The 14,241-nt window shown below is 50.7% G+C and overlaps 1 protein-coding gene across 3 annotated transcripts in view; it reads right to left on the bottom strand.

The window, feature by feature from the left end:
* NPR3 (natriuretic peptide receptor 3) overlaps positions 1-14,241 on the bottom strand; it is a 183,953-nt gene that overhangs the window by 107,138 nt on the left and 62,574 nt on the right. For all 3 annotated transcript variants that reach the window (XM_063960487.1, XM_063960479.1, XM_063960470.1), the window contains one exon: positions 7,132-7,298. In XM_063960487.1, the coding sequence (XP_063816557.1) occupies positions 7,132-7,298 (167 nt within the window). The remainder of the gene's footprint in view (positions 1-7,131; positions 7,299-14,241) is intronic.

Below are 14,241 nucleotides of genomic sequence, written 5' to 3'. Positions count from 1 at the left end.
GTGGCTGGAGAAACGGAGGAGTGTCTGGGCGAACGCTGGGTGTGTTTGTGACGTCAAACCAAGAACGACAAGCACTGAACTGATCGCAGTTGCCGAGTAAGTGTGGAGCTACTCAGAAACTGCTAAGAAGTGTCTATTCGCAATTTTGCTAATCTTTCGTTCGCAATTTTACTATGCTAAGATTCACTCCCAGTAAGCGGCGGCTTAGCGTGTGCAAAGCTGCTAAAAGCAGCTTGCGAGCAAACTACTCGGAATGAGGGCCATAGTCTGTTGGTGGGAACGGGATCAGTATGATGGACGGGATGCCGGCGGTTATAGTTCCGACAGCAGCATCCCGTCCATCAGAATCCCAACAGTCCTCCAGTAAGCCCCCTAACCCTTCTCTGCCCCTACCCTAACCCTCCCTTGTGGGTGCCTAGCCCTAACCCTCTTCGGTGGTACCTAACGCTAACCCTACTTTCCCCGCTGCCTAAACCTAACCCTCCCCGCTTAATGGCTAACCCTAACCTCCCCTTCTAAGTGCCTAACCTCAATCTTCCCGGCTCTGCAGCCTAACCCCCCTTCTCCTGCCTAAACTAAGGGTGGGGAACCTGCGGCCCTCCAGCTGTTGCTGAACTACACATTCCAGCATGCCCTGCAACAGTTTTAGCATGGCCAAATAGCAAAACTGTAGCAGGGCATGCTGGGATGTGTAGTTCAACAACAGCTGGAAGTTCAAAAGTTCCACATCCCTGGCCTAAACCTAGTCCCCACCCCACAGCAGGACGCCACCGCGTCCCACTGTCCAGAGGATCGGGATGCCAGCAGTCGGTAATGTAACTCCGGCATTGCCTCCTACTTCGGGATCCCAGCATCGGTATATCGACCGCCGGGATCCCATCTGCTGGGAAGCTAACTGCTTCCAGTGGGAACAGGGATACATAGTAGCACTGGGTACTGTATATGAAGGGACACAAATTTCATTAGTTGGTTACTTTACCTCTGTACATAATGGTCCTGATTCTGAGTCAGACGAGAAGTGAACAGCAGAAGGATCTGGTAGGTTTCAGCATAATGCGCAAAAGAAAGAAATTCGGCGACTGCGCAAACACTGGATCAGAAGTACACCAGCTGCCGGAGATCGTGATTGCAAAAGGAATCGGATCTGTCTGTTGATAGACCACACTTTCCGTGAAATTGAGGTTTCTGGGCAGTAACTGGGCGGAGACCATGCATTCGCAAGAACCACCCCAATTAGTGGGAGTGGCATGGGCAGGTAATTCATCTTCCGTGTGTGATCGCAGTGTTCGGATGGATATCAGGGCCGTAGCTAGGTGTGGGCGGATGGTGCTTAGCACACAGTGCACTTGTCCTGTGGGCACACCATCCGCATACACCCCAATTGGTTGACGCCAGCACCAGAGCTGCCCACTACATTTTAAAACTGTAGTGTTGCGTCGTTCTCCCTCTCTTCTGGACGCATCGCTGCTAATATGCAATAGCCGGCAGCGTTGGGCAGCAGTGTCAGTCTCCCATGTGCTCTGCCCAGAGCTGGCCCTAGCCAATGGGCAATTGCCTAGGGCATCTGTGCAGGCTTCCATACATTGCGCCAGCTCCAGCTGTCTCTGTATCTGCCACTGATGAACCGCTGCCTCCCATCACCCGTCACTGGTGCAGCAGCTAAGAAGAAGCCCCCCTCCCTGCCTGCTGCAGAGGCTCAGAGCGCCTCCAGAATCCAGTGCGCTCATCTGTTCATAGTGCCGCGGCCCCTATTGACAGTGATCATGAGGTGAGTTGCACAGGCTGCTCTCACTGCTCCAGCATCCCCCTCACCCCGATTCGTGGCACCACGCCGCACCCCCTCCCCCGCACAAGCTCCTTTCTCACTGCTCCAGTATCCCTCTCACCCCCATTCGCAGCACCCCCTAAACACCCCCCCCCCCTGCACAGGCTCCTCTCTCATTTCCTCACTGCTCCAGCATCCCCCTACCCCGCTCCCCTGCACAGGCTCCTCGCTCCTTCCCTCACTGCTCCAGCATCCCCCTACCCCGCTCCCCTGCACAGGCTCCTCGCTCCTTCCCTCACTGCTCCAGCATCCCCCTACCCCGCTCCCCTGCACAGGCTCCTCGCTCATTCCCTCACTGCTCCAGCATCCCCCTACCCCGCTCCCCTGCACAGGCTCCTCTCTCATTCCCTCACTGCTCCAGCATCCCCCTACCCCGCTCCCCTGCGCAGGCTCCTCTCTCATTCCCTCACTGCTCTAGGATCCCCCTACCCCGCTCCCCTGCACAGGCTCCTCGCTCATTCCCTCACTGCTCCAGCATCCCCCTACCCCGCTCCCCTGCACAGGCTCCTCGCTCATTCCCTCACTGCTCCAGCATCCCCCTACCCCCCTCCCCTGCACAGGCTCCTCGCTCATTCCCTCACTGCTCCAGCATCCCCCTACCCCGCTCCCCTGCACAGGCTCCTCGCTCATTCCCTCACTGCTCCAGCATCCCCCTACCCCGCTCCCCTGCACAGGCTCCTCGCTCATTCCCTCGCTGCTCCAGCATCCCCCTACCCCGCTCCCCTGCACAGGCTCCTCGCTCATTCCCTCACTGCTCTAGGATCCCCCTACCCCGCTCCCCTGCACAGGCTCCTCGCTCATTCCCTCACTGCTCCAGCATCCCCCTACCCCGCTCCCCTGCACAGGCTCCTCGCTCATTCCCTCACTGCTCTAGGATCCCCCTACCCCGCTCCCCTGCACAGGCTCCTCGCTCATTCCCTCACTGCTCCAGCATCCCCCTACCCCGCTCCCCTGCGCAGGCTCCTCTCTCATTCCCTCACTGCTCCAGCATCCCCCTACCCCGCTCCCCTGCACAGGCTCCTCGCTCATTCCCTCACTGCTCCAGCATCCCCCTACCCCGCTCCCCTGCACAGGCTCCTCGCTCATTCCCTCACTGCTCCAGCATCCCCCTACCCCGCTCCCCTGCGCAGGCTCCTCGCTCATTCCCTCACTGCTCCAGCATCCCCCTACCCCGCTCCCCTGCACAGGCTCCTCGCTCATTCCCTCACTGCTCCAGCATCCCCCTACCCCGCTCCCCTGCACAGGCTCCTCGCTCATTCCCTCACTGCTCCAGCATCCCCCTACCCCGCTCCCCTGCACAGGCTCCTCGCTCATTCCCTCACTGCTCCAGCATCCCCCTACCCCGCTCCCCTGCACAGGCTCCTCGCTCATTCCCTCACTGCTCCAGCATCCCCCTACCCCGCTCCCCTGCACAGGCTCCTCGCTCATTCCCTCACAGCTCCAGCATCCCCCTACCCCGCTCCCCTGCACAGGCTCCTCGCTCATTCCCTCACTGCTCCAGCACCCCCCTACCCCGCTCCCCTGCACAGGCTCCTCGCTCATTCCCTCACTGCTCCAGCATCCCCCTACCCCGCTCCCCTGCACAGGCTCCTCGCTCATTCCCTCACTGCTCCAGCATCCCCCTACCCCGCTCCCCTGCACAGGCTCCTCGCTCATTCCCTCACTGCTCCAGCATCCCCTTACCCCGCTCCCCTGCGCAGGCTCCTCGCTCATTCCCTCACTGCTCCAGCATCCCCCTACCCCGCTCCCCTGCACAGGCTCCTCGCTCATTCCCTCACTGCTCCAGCATCCCCCTACCCCGCTCCCCTGCACAGGCTCCTCGCTCATTCCCTCACTGCTCCAGCATCCCCCTACCCCGCTCCCCTGCACAGGCTCCTCGCTCATTCCCTCACTGCTCCAGCATCCCCCTACCCCGCTCCCCTGCACAGGCTCCTCGCTCATTCCCTCACTGCTCCAGCATCCCCCTACCCCGCTCCCCTGCACAGGCTCCTCGCTCATTCCCTCACTGCTCCAGCATCCCCCTACCCCGCTCCCCTGCACAGGCTCCTCGCTCATTCCCTCACTGCTCTAGGATCCCCCTACCCCGCTCCCCTGCGCAGGCTCCTCTCTCATTCCCTCACTGCTCTAGGATCCCCCTACCCCGCTCCCCTGCGCAGGCTCCTCTCTCATTCCCTCACTGCTCTAGGATCCCCCTACCCCGCTCCCCTGCACAGGCTCCTCGCTCATTCCCTCACTGCTCCAGCATCCCCCTACCCCGCTCCCCTGCGCAGGCTCCTCTCTCATTCCCTCACTGCTCCAGCATCCCCCTACCCCGCTCCCCTGCACAGGCTCCTCTCTCATTCCCTCACTGCTCTAGGATCCCCCTACCCCGCTCCCCTGCGCAGGCTCCTCTCTCATTCCCTTACTGCGCCAACATCCACCTCACCCCCATATGCGGCACCCCCCCCCCTTCTCCCTCGTACAGGCTCACTGCTCATTCCCTCACTGCTCCAGCCCCCCACCCACGGCACCCCCTGGCCCCCCTCCCCCACACAGGCTCCTCTCTTCTCTCCGTTGTTCCCTCACTGCACCAAACCCTCCAACTCCATCCACTGCACCCACTGCCCCCTGTCCCTTCCCCAGTTCCTCTCTGTTGTTCCCTCACTGCTCCAGCCCCCACCATCTGCGGCACTCCAAATCTCACTTCTTCCACATAGGCACTTCTCTCCAGTCCTCTCTTCCCTCACTGCACTCTCTCCCTGACACCCAATATCTCCCTGTCACTCAATGTCTCCCTGTCTTTCTCTCCCTGTCACCCACTATCAGTCACCCACTATCTTCCGGTCTGCCTTATACTATGTAAAAGGGCTCTACCTGGCGTAATATGTAAATGGGGACTCTACCTGGTGTACTGTGTAAAAGGGGCTCTTCCTGGTGTACTGTGTAAAAGGGGCTCTACCTGGTGTAGTGTGTAAATGGGGACTCTACCTGGTGTACTGTGTAAAAGGGGCTCTACCTGGTGTACTGTGTGTAAGTGGCACTACTGTGCAACATAATTTGAATTATGGAGACTACTGTGCAGCGTAAATGAATTGGTATTATTTTGTGGGCATGCCCCTTCCCCATGAAGCCACGCCCCTATATATTGGGTCACCTAAGGAGTGCACTGGCCCTATTTTCAATATAGGGGGGCGCCAATTCTGTTTCTTGCACACAGCGCTAAAATGTCTAGTTCTGGCACTGATGGATATAGAGGATGATTTTTTTCTGGTGGATCTTTGGCACCTACATACAGTAGCATGGGGCTGATGCAAGTCCACTTACCGTCTTCAGATGGAAAACACAGTGGTTGGGATGGGCTTCCACTGCCAGTCGCACAGATTTTCTGCACACTTCTGTGCGTTTGCATATGAAAGCCAGTAGATTGCTATGGGCGTATATATGTTACAGAGGCCGCAGATGCGGACGGCTCAGAAGCAGGCCCAATGTATACAATACAAAGTTTGACCTTCACAGAATAACTTATTTTTGATTCACTTTAAGCACACAAGGTAGAAGTAACACATCCATGTACCTCAACACTTGAAAAGTAATACAACAGGACTTCTAACCAGACTAATCAACAACTGATCTGTTCAACCACTTCTCTGGTCAAAACAACCACGTTCTGATGGCAAAAAACAGGACTAGGAAAAACTGATTTGGAAATATGCAGGGTCAGACTGGCCCACAGGGATACAGGGGAAACCCATGGTGGGCCCAAACAGCCTGAGGGCCCACCCTCTCCTCAAAATATATATATTTATAAGAGGCCAGACCATGCACTCTCTAATGGTTAAGCATGGGCCCCCACAACTGCATTCTCCTGGTGGGCCCCTCATATCCCATTCCAACACTGGAAATACTGTATGATACATCCAGAGTACCCAAGCACCTGAGTACGTCAACCCATTGGGAAAACGCATGCTGCTTCTAGAAGAACACTTGATCCACAGACCTAACTTTCTGCTGTCTCCTTATTGTCTGTGTGATGTCCCTGTACCAAATAGGAAGTCACCAACAAACCATACAAAGCAGGGAACCCGAACGCTACTATAGTGCTACCATTATTAATAAGTAATAATATTAATTAGTAAAATCAAACTAAAAGAAAGGAGTAGATCATATTTTTACTTTTCCATGAATTCCCAATAAATGTTAGTACATGGGGCCTGATTCAGGTTAGTAAGTAAAGTAAAAAAAAAAAAAATCAAGCAACTGGGTAAAACCATGGCCCTCATTCCGAGTTGTTCGCTCGCTAACTGCTTTTAGCAGCATTGCAAACGCTAGGCCACCGCCCTCTGGGAGTGTATCTTAGCTTAGCAGAAAAGCGAACGAAAGGTTAGCAGAATTGCTACTAAATAATTCCCTGCAGTTTCTGAGTAGCTCCAGACCTATTCCTAGATTGCGATCACCTCAGTCCGTTTAGTTCCTGGTTTGACGTCACAAACACGCCCTGCGTTCGGCCAGCCACTCCCCCGTTTCTCCAGCCACTCCTGTGTTTTTACCTGGCACGCCTGCGTTTTTTTTAGCACACTCCCTGAAAACGCCAAGTTGCCGCCCAGAAACACCCACTTCCTGTCAATCACACTACGATCACGTGAGCGTTGAAAAAACGTCGCTCGAGCTTGTGTAAATCTCCAAAGTTTTGTGTTATATTACTAAGCGCATGTGTGCTGCATACCATGCGCATGCACATTTTCCACCTAATCGCTGCGTTGCGAAAAACGGCAACGAGCGAACAACTCGGAATGACCACCCATATGCACTGCAGGTGGGGGCAGATGTAACATGTACAGAGAGAGTTAGATTTGGGTGGGGTGTGTTCAAACTGAAATCTAAAGTGCAGTGTGAAAATAAAGCTGTCTAACTTGTGTGGGCTACATGCGAAAGCAGACAGTATTTACCCTGCACAGACACAATATAAATGATTGCATGGCAGCAGGGTTTGTTTCAGACACAAGATTACATGCTTTTCTTGCTTTACTTACAAACACGAATCAGGACCATGGTACATAAATGTTTCTTCAAACTGCCATTTATGGGCCTGTAACGTAATAGGCCACAGTTGCATACAGTAGTTAACAAACGACAGCAAAAATACTGATAACCTTCCTTCTATATTTTATGTCCAAAGTGAGTTGTTGGCTCCTAAGAAAGGACAGAAGCCTCTCTAGAGGTGACTGTGGAGCCTTGCAGCTAGCGTGAGGTAGGCAGAGCCTTCTGTGATTACATTATGAGGTTGTTTACAGGCAGCTGAAGCATTAGGCCAGTCATCATCTACTTACGTAATCGCCTTCATTGAGTCCGAGCTTTTGAACAGAACTTTTCACCTCGATGGAAAACTTCTCAAATTCGGCTTTTACTGTCCTGAGTAGAGTAACTGTTTGCAGGGATGAGTACGCTTGCTTTGCCTCAAGGTCATGTTTGTCTCCTCTCCTCCACGAGCCATCTCCTAGGGGAGACATAAAAACATTTACAATCTGCGCCAGTCACCATAAAGAAGCAGTTTCTCCATCAGCTATTGCCCCTGCACAAGGCACTAAATAGATATGTTTGTAAATAACACTGCAGTCTATTGTTTGTCACTTTTTTTTTTGCTCCAGTGAAAGTAGAAAAAAATGGCAGGAATGTGTCTCGGGAGCATTAAAGCAGCACTTTATTTAGACTTCTAGCCTCCTTAGACATGCCACATTAGAGACAGCGCCCGTCACCAGGCGTTACATTCCCTGCATTCTGCTTAGGGAAAATATAGAATAAGCACAAAGCAGATTGGTGATATGCATGGCTGTATAACTAAGGATCAGCATAGAGCAGGCTCGGGCAACCTCTGGCTGTTGCAGAACTACAAGTGCCAAGATGCCCTGTTATCAGCTGGTGCAGCATGCTATGCTAACTTGACAACTGGAATGCTACAAAACATTGGACCATCTCCGATATAGTATACTGCAGTTTACTCATACTTGTCTACTCTGTTGGAACGGCCGGGAGGCTCCCGAGAATCAGGTGGCACTCCCGGCCACCCGGAAGAATGGGCAAGTCTCCCGATACCAGTTGCACCATGCGCCCTGGCCACGCACCTGAACCCCGACCCCCCCACCTTCCCCCTTGTGCCGACCTGAGCCAGGAAATCATCAGCTATGTGTGTACTGCTAATGGATACAAGCACCATAATAAAGAACCATCCCAGAATGTCCTGGAGACTCCGTATTCATGGACTCTCCTGGGCTCCAAAAAGAGTGCACCGGTCTGCCATATGTGAGCAGAGGGTGGTCTGGGTGTTTTTATGCTGCGATTCGCATTGACTTGCGTCATCATGGTCTCACGCAGTAGCGCTAGCGTAGCATGTTTTTAGCATTGTTGTCCCTCTGCAAGTTTCTCCAAATTTGTGAAATAGAATATTGTCGTGTATGATGCGTGGTGGCACAGTGTTTAGCAGTGCTCAGACATTGGGTTTAATTCGGACCCAGAGTGCTAGTGCCGCATGTAGTTTGTATTACAGTATATATTATATATATATATACATACATACATACATACACACACACATATACTGTACTCTCATGGGTTTCCTCTGGGTGCTCTGGTTACCAACTGTCGTCCAAACACATGCTGATAGGTCGGTTGTATTCTGACTATACTGGCTATGGTGTGTTTGTGTGCCCGTGATAAGGAAACCAGACACAAACCCACTGTGCTATCATTCCATCCTCATTTCCTACATCCTCAAGTTCCGTCTTCAGGCTCCTACATCTGCGCAAAGTGAGGACTGTGTGTGTGTGTGTGTGTGTGTGTGTGTGTGTGTGTGTGTGTGTGTGTGTGTGTGTGTGTGTGTTGGGGGGGGTTGGGGGTGGAATTAACGAAAGTTTCAGGAGCTTGAAGAGAAATGAAGTACCATCTAATCAGCTCCTGTCACTTCTACCACTTTCAGACAGAAATGTCTGAAAGTCCTGGCTTTTACCCTCAATGCCGGGTCGTTTTGACGGTCCCTGCCTGACCCCCCCCCTTTTCACACAGACAAGCAGGATCAACAAGGGTATTCCGTCTGTGTGAAAAGGTCAACCCAGGTTGAAATTCCAAGGTCTCCAACCCTGTTAAATTCCAGGGTCGAAGTCCCGGGAATTTCAACCTGGAGTGACTCTTTCACACAGAAAAAGGACCAGCGTTAATCGTCAAATTACCGAGTGGAACTTCTTCACACGGGAACTTCACATTCTGTGTGAAAGGGGTATTAACAGGCTGTGTTTGAAAAGGGGCAGATTGGTTGGTACTTTATTCCTCTCCACATGCTTTCTTTTCAAGCCTTGATAAATCTCCCCCTGAAATCCCCTCAAATTACCAAATGTCCACAAGATTTTACCGGCTGAAAATGTATCCAGGGTAAAACATTGGTCCTTATAAGTATTACAGGTTACAATTTAATTAATAAATCAGCAATTATCTACAGTCTATAGAAATATACATTTTTGCACCCCAGAACAGGCCGCCAAAGTTCATTTCAAATTGTCATTTTCGAGTTACCGTAGGTTTATTTATTTATTACCAGTTATTTATATAGCGCACACATATTCCGCAGCGCTTTACTGAGAATATTTGCCCACTCACATCAGTCCCTGCCCCAGTGGAGCTTACACTCTATATTCCCTGCCACATGTACACACAGACACACATTCGCACTAGGGTTAATTTTTGTTGGGAGCCAATTAACCTACCAGTATATTTTTGGATTGTGAGAGGAAACCAGAGAATCCGGAGGAAACCCACGCAAATACGGGGAGAATATACAAACTCCCCACAGTTAGAGCCATGGTGGGAATTGAACACATGACCTCAGTGCTGTGAGGTAGTAATGATAACCATTACACCATCCATACTGCCCTTCATTTATTCAGCTTAAAATGAACATAGAACAGCAGCCGCTATGCGAGCGGTGTCACCAGTAGCGGATCTTGCCACGGGCAAGCAGGACTTTTGCCCGGGGCGCCGCCTTCCAGAGGGCGCAGGGCGCCATCCGGAGGGCGCCGCACCAGGGCAAGATCCGCTGCTGCTGTGTGCCCCCCGCTGCCGCTGGGAAGGGAAACTAGACGCGTACGCGTCTAGTTTCCCTTCGTGGAGAGGTCCTTTACTGTGCGGGGCGCGATGACGTCATCGCGCACCGCACATCATTTCAGTCTGTACAGGGGGCGTAAATGACCACGCCCCCTGTACGAAGCCACGCCCCCTAATGCCGCCCGGGGCGCCAGAAGCCCCGGAACCGGCCCTGGGTGTCACATGCTGATAGGGAGAGAAGACACAGGGAACGGAGACAAAAAAACAATCCATCTGTAACATATTACTGACATACTTATTGCTTTATTAATAAATGCAACAGTTTTACATCTGGATTAGGGACAAGTATTTGGGTGCATTTCCAAGCTGTGTTTGCCGTCAGTCTCGCTGTGAACGTGTTTGGAGAAAGGATTAAACAGTCACATGTGCTGTAGAACGCGGTGTTTGTATTACCATCTCATAATAACATAGGGAACAATACAGGAATCCTTCACCTGAATGTTCGTCTCAGCAGCTTGTGTCAGCGTGACTGTGGAATAGGATTGCTGCTGGTGTGTACAGAATGTTGTCAGGGGTGCACAGTAACACCTTATTCAGCTGCTGCGGATATGTAGTGCCTGCCACTGTTGGACACACACAGATGTAATCTCTGTTGGAAATGATGTGTGTGCGGGTGATTGCAGAGTTATACTGTATACGCAGTATATTACGCACACACCAGCGGATGGCTCAAACCATGAACAGCCCAGGTACTAAATCAGTGGTGTTGGTTTATTGATAGTAAGCACCCTCCCGAGGACCTGTGCAGTCTTTTCACATGCTTCCATACAGTGAGTGGCTGCCAGCACTCTGATTGGTGGATAGCTCCAGCCACCCACCCACCAATCAATTAGCATGGTGACAGCCATTCACTGTCCGGCTGCAGATTGGGAGGCAGGTACAAAGGGCTGTCTGGCCGCTCTGTGTGACCCCTGGTAGGAGACCCTAGAATCGTGGGGCCCTTGGCAGCTGCCCAGTGTGCCTACATGATAAGATGGCTCTGGTTATACACACCGGTTCTCTTGAAGCAGGGAGTCGTACAGCTCACCGGCTGGTAAGTGTATACTGTAAACAGGTAGCGGGGGCAGAGATGCTGGAACAGCTTTATATGAGCATGTAATCACAGGTCTCTCTGGAGACTTCTGTCTACCACCATGTCACTGTACACAGTATCACAGTCTCCCAAGATGCACATGCTCAGTAGAGATCTTGGTGGCCATCTTGGGATAGGGCATGAAACCTATCTGGTGAAACGGAAGACCTGCGCCTGTGCAGTAACACACTCAATTGTAACTTATAAATAGGGGGATAAGGGAATGAGAGTCCTGTTTTAGAAAACATACATAGGGCGGTATTCAATTCTTTTCACCCCTTTCCACACCCGTTCTGTTTCTGCTGATGAGCGTGGTATAATCATATCAGCACGCTACCCCCGGGGTAGCGAGGGAACCCAACCCTTTTTTGCAGCTAAACCTGATTACTATGGGTGCAATATGTGCGATAACGGGGATCACTTTCTTTAGAAAGGAGATTGGGCGCGATATATCACTTCAATACCGCCCTTAGGGGGTAATTTCAAGTTGATCGCAGCAGGAAATTTTTTAGCAGTTGGGCAAAACCATGTGCACCGCAGGGGAGGCAGATATAACATTTGCAGAGAGAGTTAGATTTGGGTGGGTTATTTTGTTTCTGTGCAGGGTAAATACTGGCTGCTTTATTTTTACACTGCAATTTAGATTGCAGATTGAACATACCACACCCAAATCTACGCACATGTTATATCTGCCTCCCCTGCAGTGCACATGGTTTTGCCCAACTGTTAACAAAATTCCTGCTGCGATCAACTTGGAATTACCCCCTTAGTCTCTTCAGCACAAAAAAATTGCCTAGGTTGTGGTTCATTAGTATTACATATATTGAATAAACAAGTCCAATTACTGCCCAAGCTGCGTCATTTTCATTTTTTCAATATTATTTCTGCTATTATATTTCTAGAGAGTATTTAGTCAACACAGTAGTTACATAGGGAGAGACGTATGAAGCCTCCTAAAGAGTAGAGGCCATATCAACCAACCAGCTTACAGCTACAATTAATAAGTACACATTGTATAAAATGATAGGTAACAGCTGATTGGTTACCATGGGTAACCTCCACTTGTCCACTCTTCAGGAGGTTTGATACAGCCCCCCTATAGCCGTTACCTAGATTTCAGTATCAAAGATGGGCGATAAAAAAACATTTTAATATCTGCTAAGCGCCTTGAGTCCTATTGGAGAAAGAGCGCTATATAAATAAAATTATTATTATTATTATTATCATCATCATCTGAGGAACCAGCAAAAAGTCAACTTATTTAGCATTTTAACTCACGTCAATTATTTTATTCTATTTTTTTGTAAGTGAAGCAGAATCCAACTGTACAGTAAACTGGATATTGAAATATATTTCAAATGACAAGAAAATATAGGACACGTTAACGGTTTCAATTGACAAACCGATGATAGCCATCGCAAGACACCTCTTTCTACCCTGCTTCTCCTGTTCTGCTTTTGTCCATGGTTTACGGTAGATTTGCTCAGTATTTTACAATCCTAAAAATTCTCTTCTAGAGAGTGAAAAGTAGAGATGTGCACTTGAAATTTTTCGGGTTTTGTGTTTTGGTTTTGGGTTCGGTTCCGCGGCCGTGTTTTGGGTTCGACCGCGTTTTGGCAAAATTTCACCGAATTTTTTTTGTCGGGTTCGGGTGTGTTTTGGATTCGGGTGTTTTTTTCAAAAAACACTAAAAAACAGCTTAAATCATAGAATTTGGGGGTCATTTTGATCCAAAAGTATTATTAACCTCAAAAACCATAATTTCCACTCATTTTCAGTCTATTCTGAATACCTCACACCTCACAATATTATTTTTAGTCCTAAAATTTGCACCGAGGTCGCTGGATGACTAAGCTAAGCGACCCTAGTGGCCGACACAAACACCTGGCCCATCTAGGAGTGGCACTGCAGTGTCACGCAGGATGGCCCTTCCAAAAAACACTCCCCAAACAGCACATGACGCAAAGAAAAAAAGAGGCGCAATGAGGTAGCTGTGTGAGTAAGATAAGCGACCCTAGTGGCCGACACAAACACCGGGCCCATCTAGGAGTGGCACTGCAGTGTCACGCAGGATGGCCCTTCCAAAAAACACTCCCCAAACAGCACATGACGCAAAGAAAAAAAGAGGCGCAATGAGGTATCTGTGTGAGTAAGATAAGCGACCCTAGTGGCCGACACAAACACCGGGCCCATCTAGGAGTGGCACTGCAGTGTCACGCAGGATGGCCCTTCCAAAAAACACTCCCCAAACAGCACATGACGCAAAGAAAAAAAGAGGCGCAATGAGGTAGCTGTGTGAGTAAGATAAGCGACCCTAGTGGCCGACACAAACACCGGGCCCATCTAGGAGTGGCACTGCAGTGTCACGCAGGATGGCCCTTCCAAAAAACACTCCCCAAACAGCACATGACGCAAAGAAAAAAAGAGGCGCAATGAGGTAGCTGTGTGAGTAAGCTAAGCGACCCTAGTGGCCGACACAAACACCGGGCCCATCTAGGAGTGGCACTGCAGTGTCACGCAGGATGGCCCTTCCAAAAAACACTCCCCAAACAGCACATGACGCAAAGAAGAAAAAAAGAGGCGCAATGAGGTAGCTGTGTGAGTAAGATAAGCGACCCTAGTGGCCGACACAAACACCTGGCCCATCTAGGAGTGGCACTGCAGTGTCACGCAGGATGGCCCTTCCAAAAAACACTCCCCAAACAGCACATGACGCAAAGAAAAATTAAAGAAAAAAGAGGTGAAAGATGGAATTGTCCTTGGGCCCTCCCACCCACCCTTATGTTGTATAAACAGGACATGCACACTTTAACCAACCCATCATTTCAGTGACAGGGTCTGCCACACGACTGTGACTGAAATGACGGGTTGGTTTGGACCCCCACCAAAAAAGAAGCAATTAATCTCTCCTTGCACAAACTGGCTCTACAGAGGCAAGATGTCCACCTCATCATCATCCTCCGATATATCACCGTGTACATCCCGCTCCTCACAGATTATCAATTCGTCCCCACTGGAATCCACCATCTCAGCTCCCTGTGTACTTTGTGGAGGCAATTGCTGCTGGTCAATGTCTCCACGGAGGAATTGATTATAATTCATTTTAATGAACATCGTCTTCTCCACATTTTCTGGAAGTAACCTCGTACGCCGATTGCTGACAAGGTGAGCGGCGGCACTAAACACTCTTTCGGAGTACACACTTGTGGGAGGGCAA

The sequence above is a fragment of the Pseudophryne corroboree genome, chromosome 1, assembly GCF_028390025.1.
Source record: "Pseudophryne corroboree isolate aPseCor3 chromosome 1, aPseCor3.hap2, whole genome shotgun sequence".
NCBI classification, from domain to species: domain Eukaryota; kingdom Metazoa; phylum Chordata; class Amphibia; order Anura; family Myobatrachidae; genus Pseudophryne; species Pseudophryne corroboree.
Note: the sequence above shows the minus strand (reverse complement) of the source record. Positions and strands in the feature narration are given on the sequence as shown.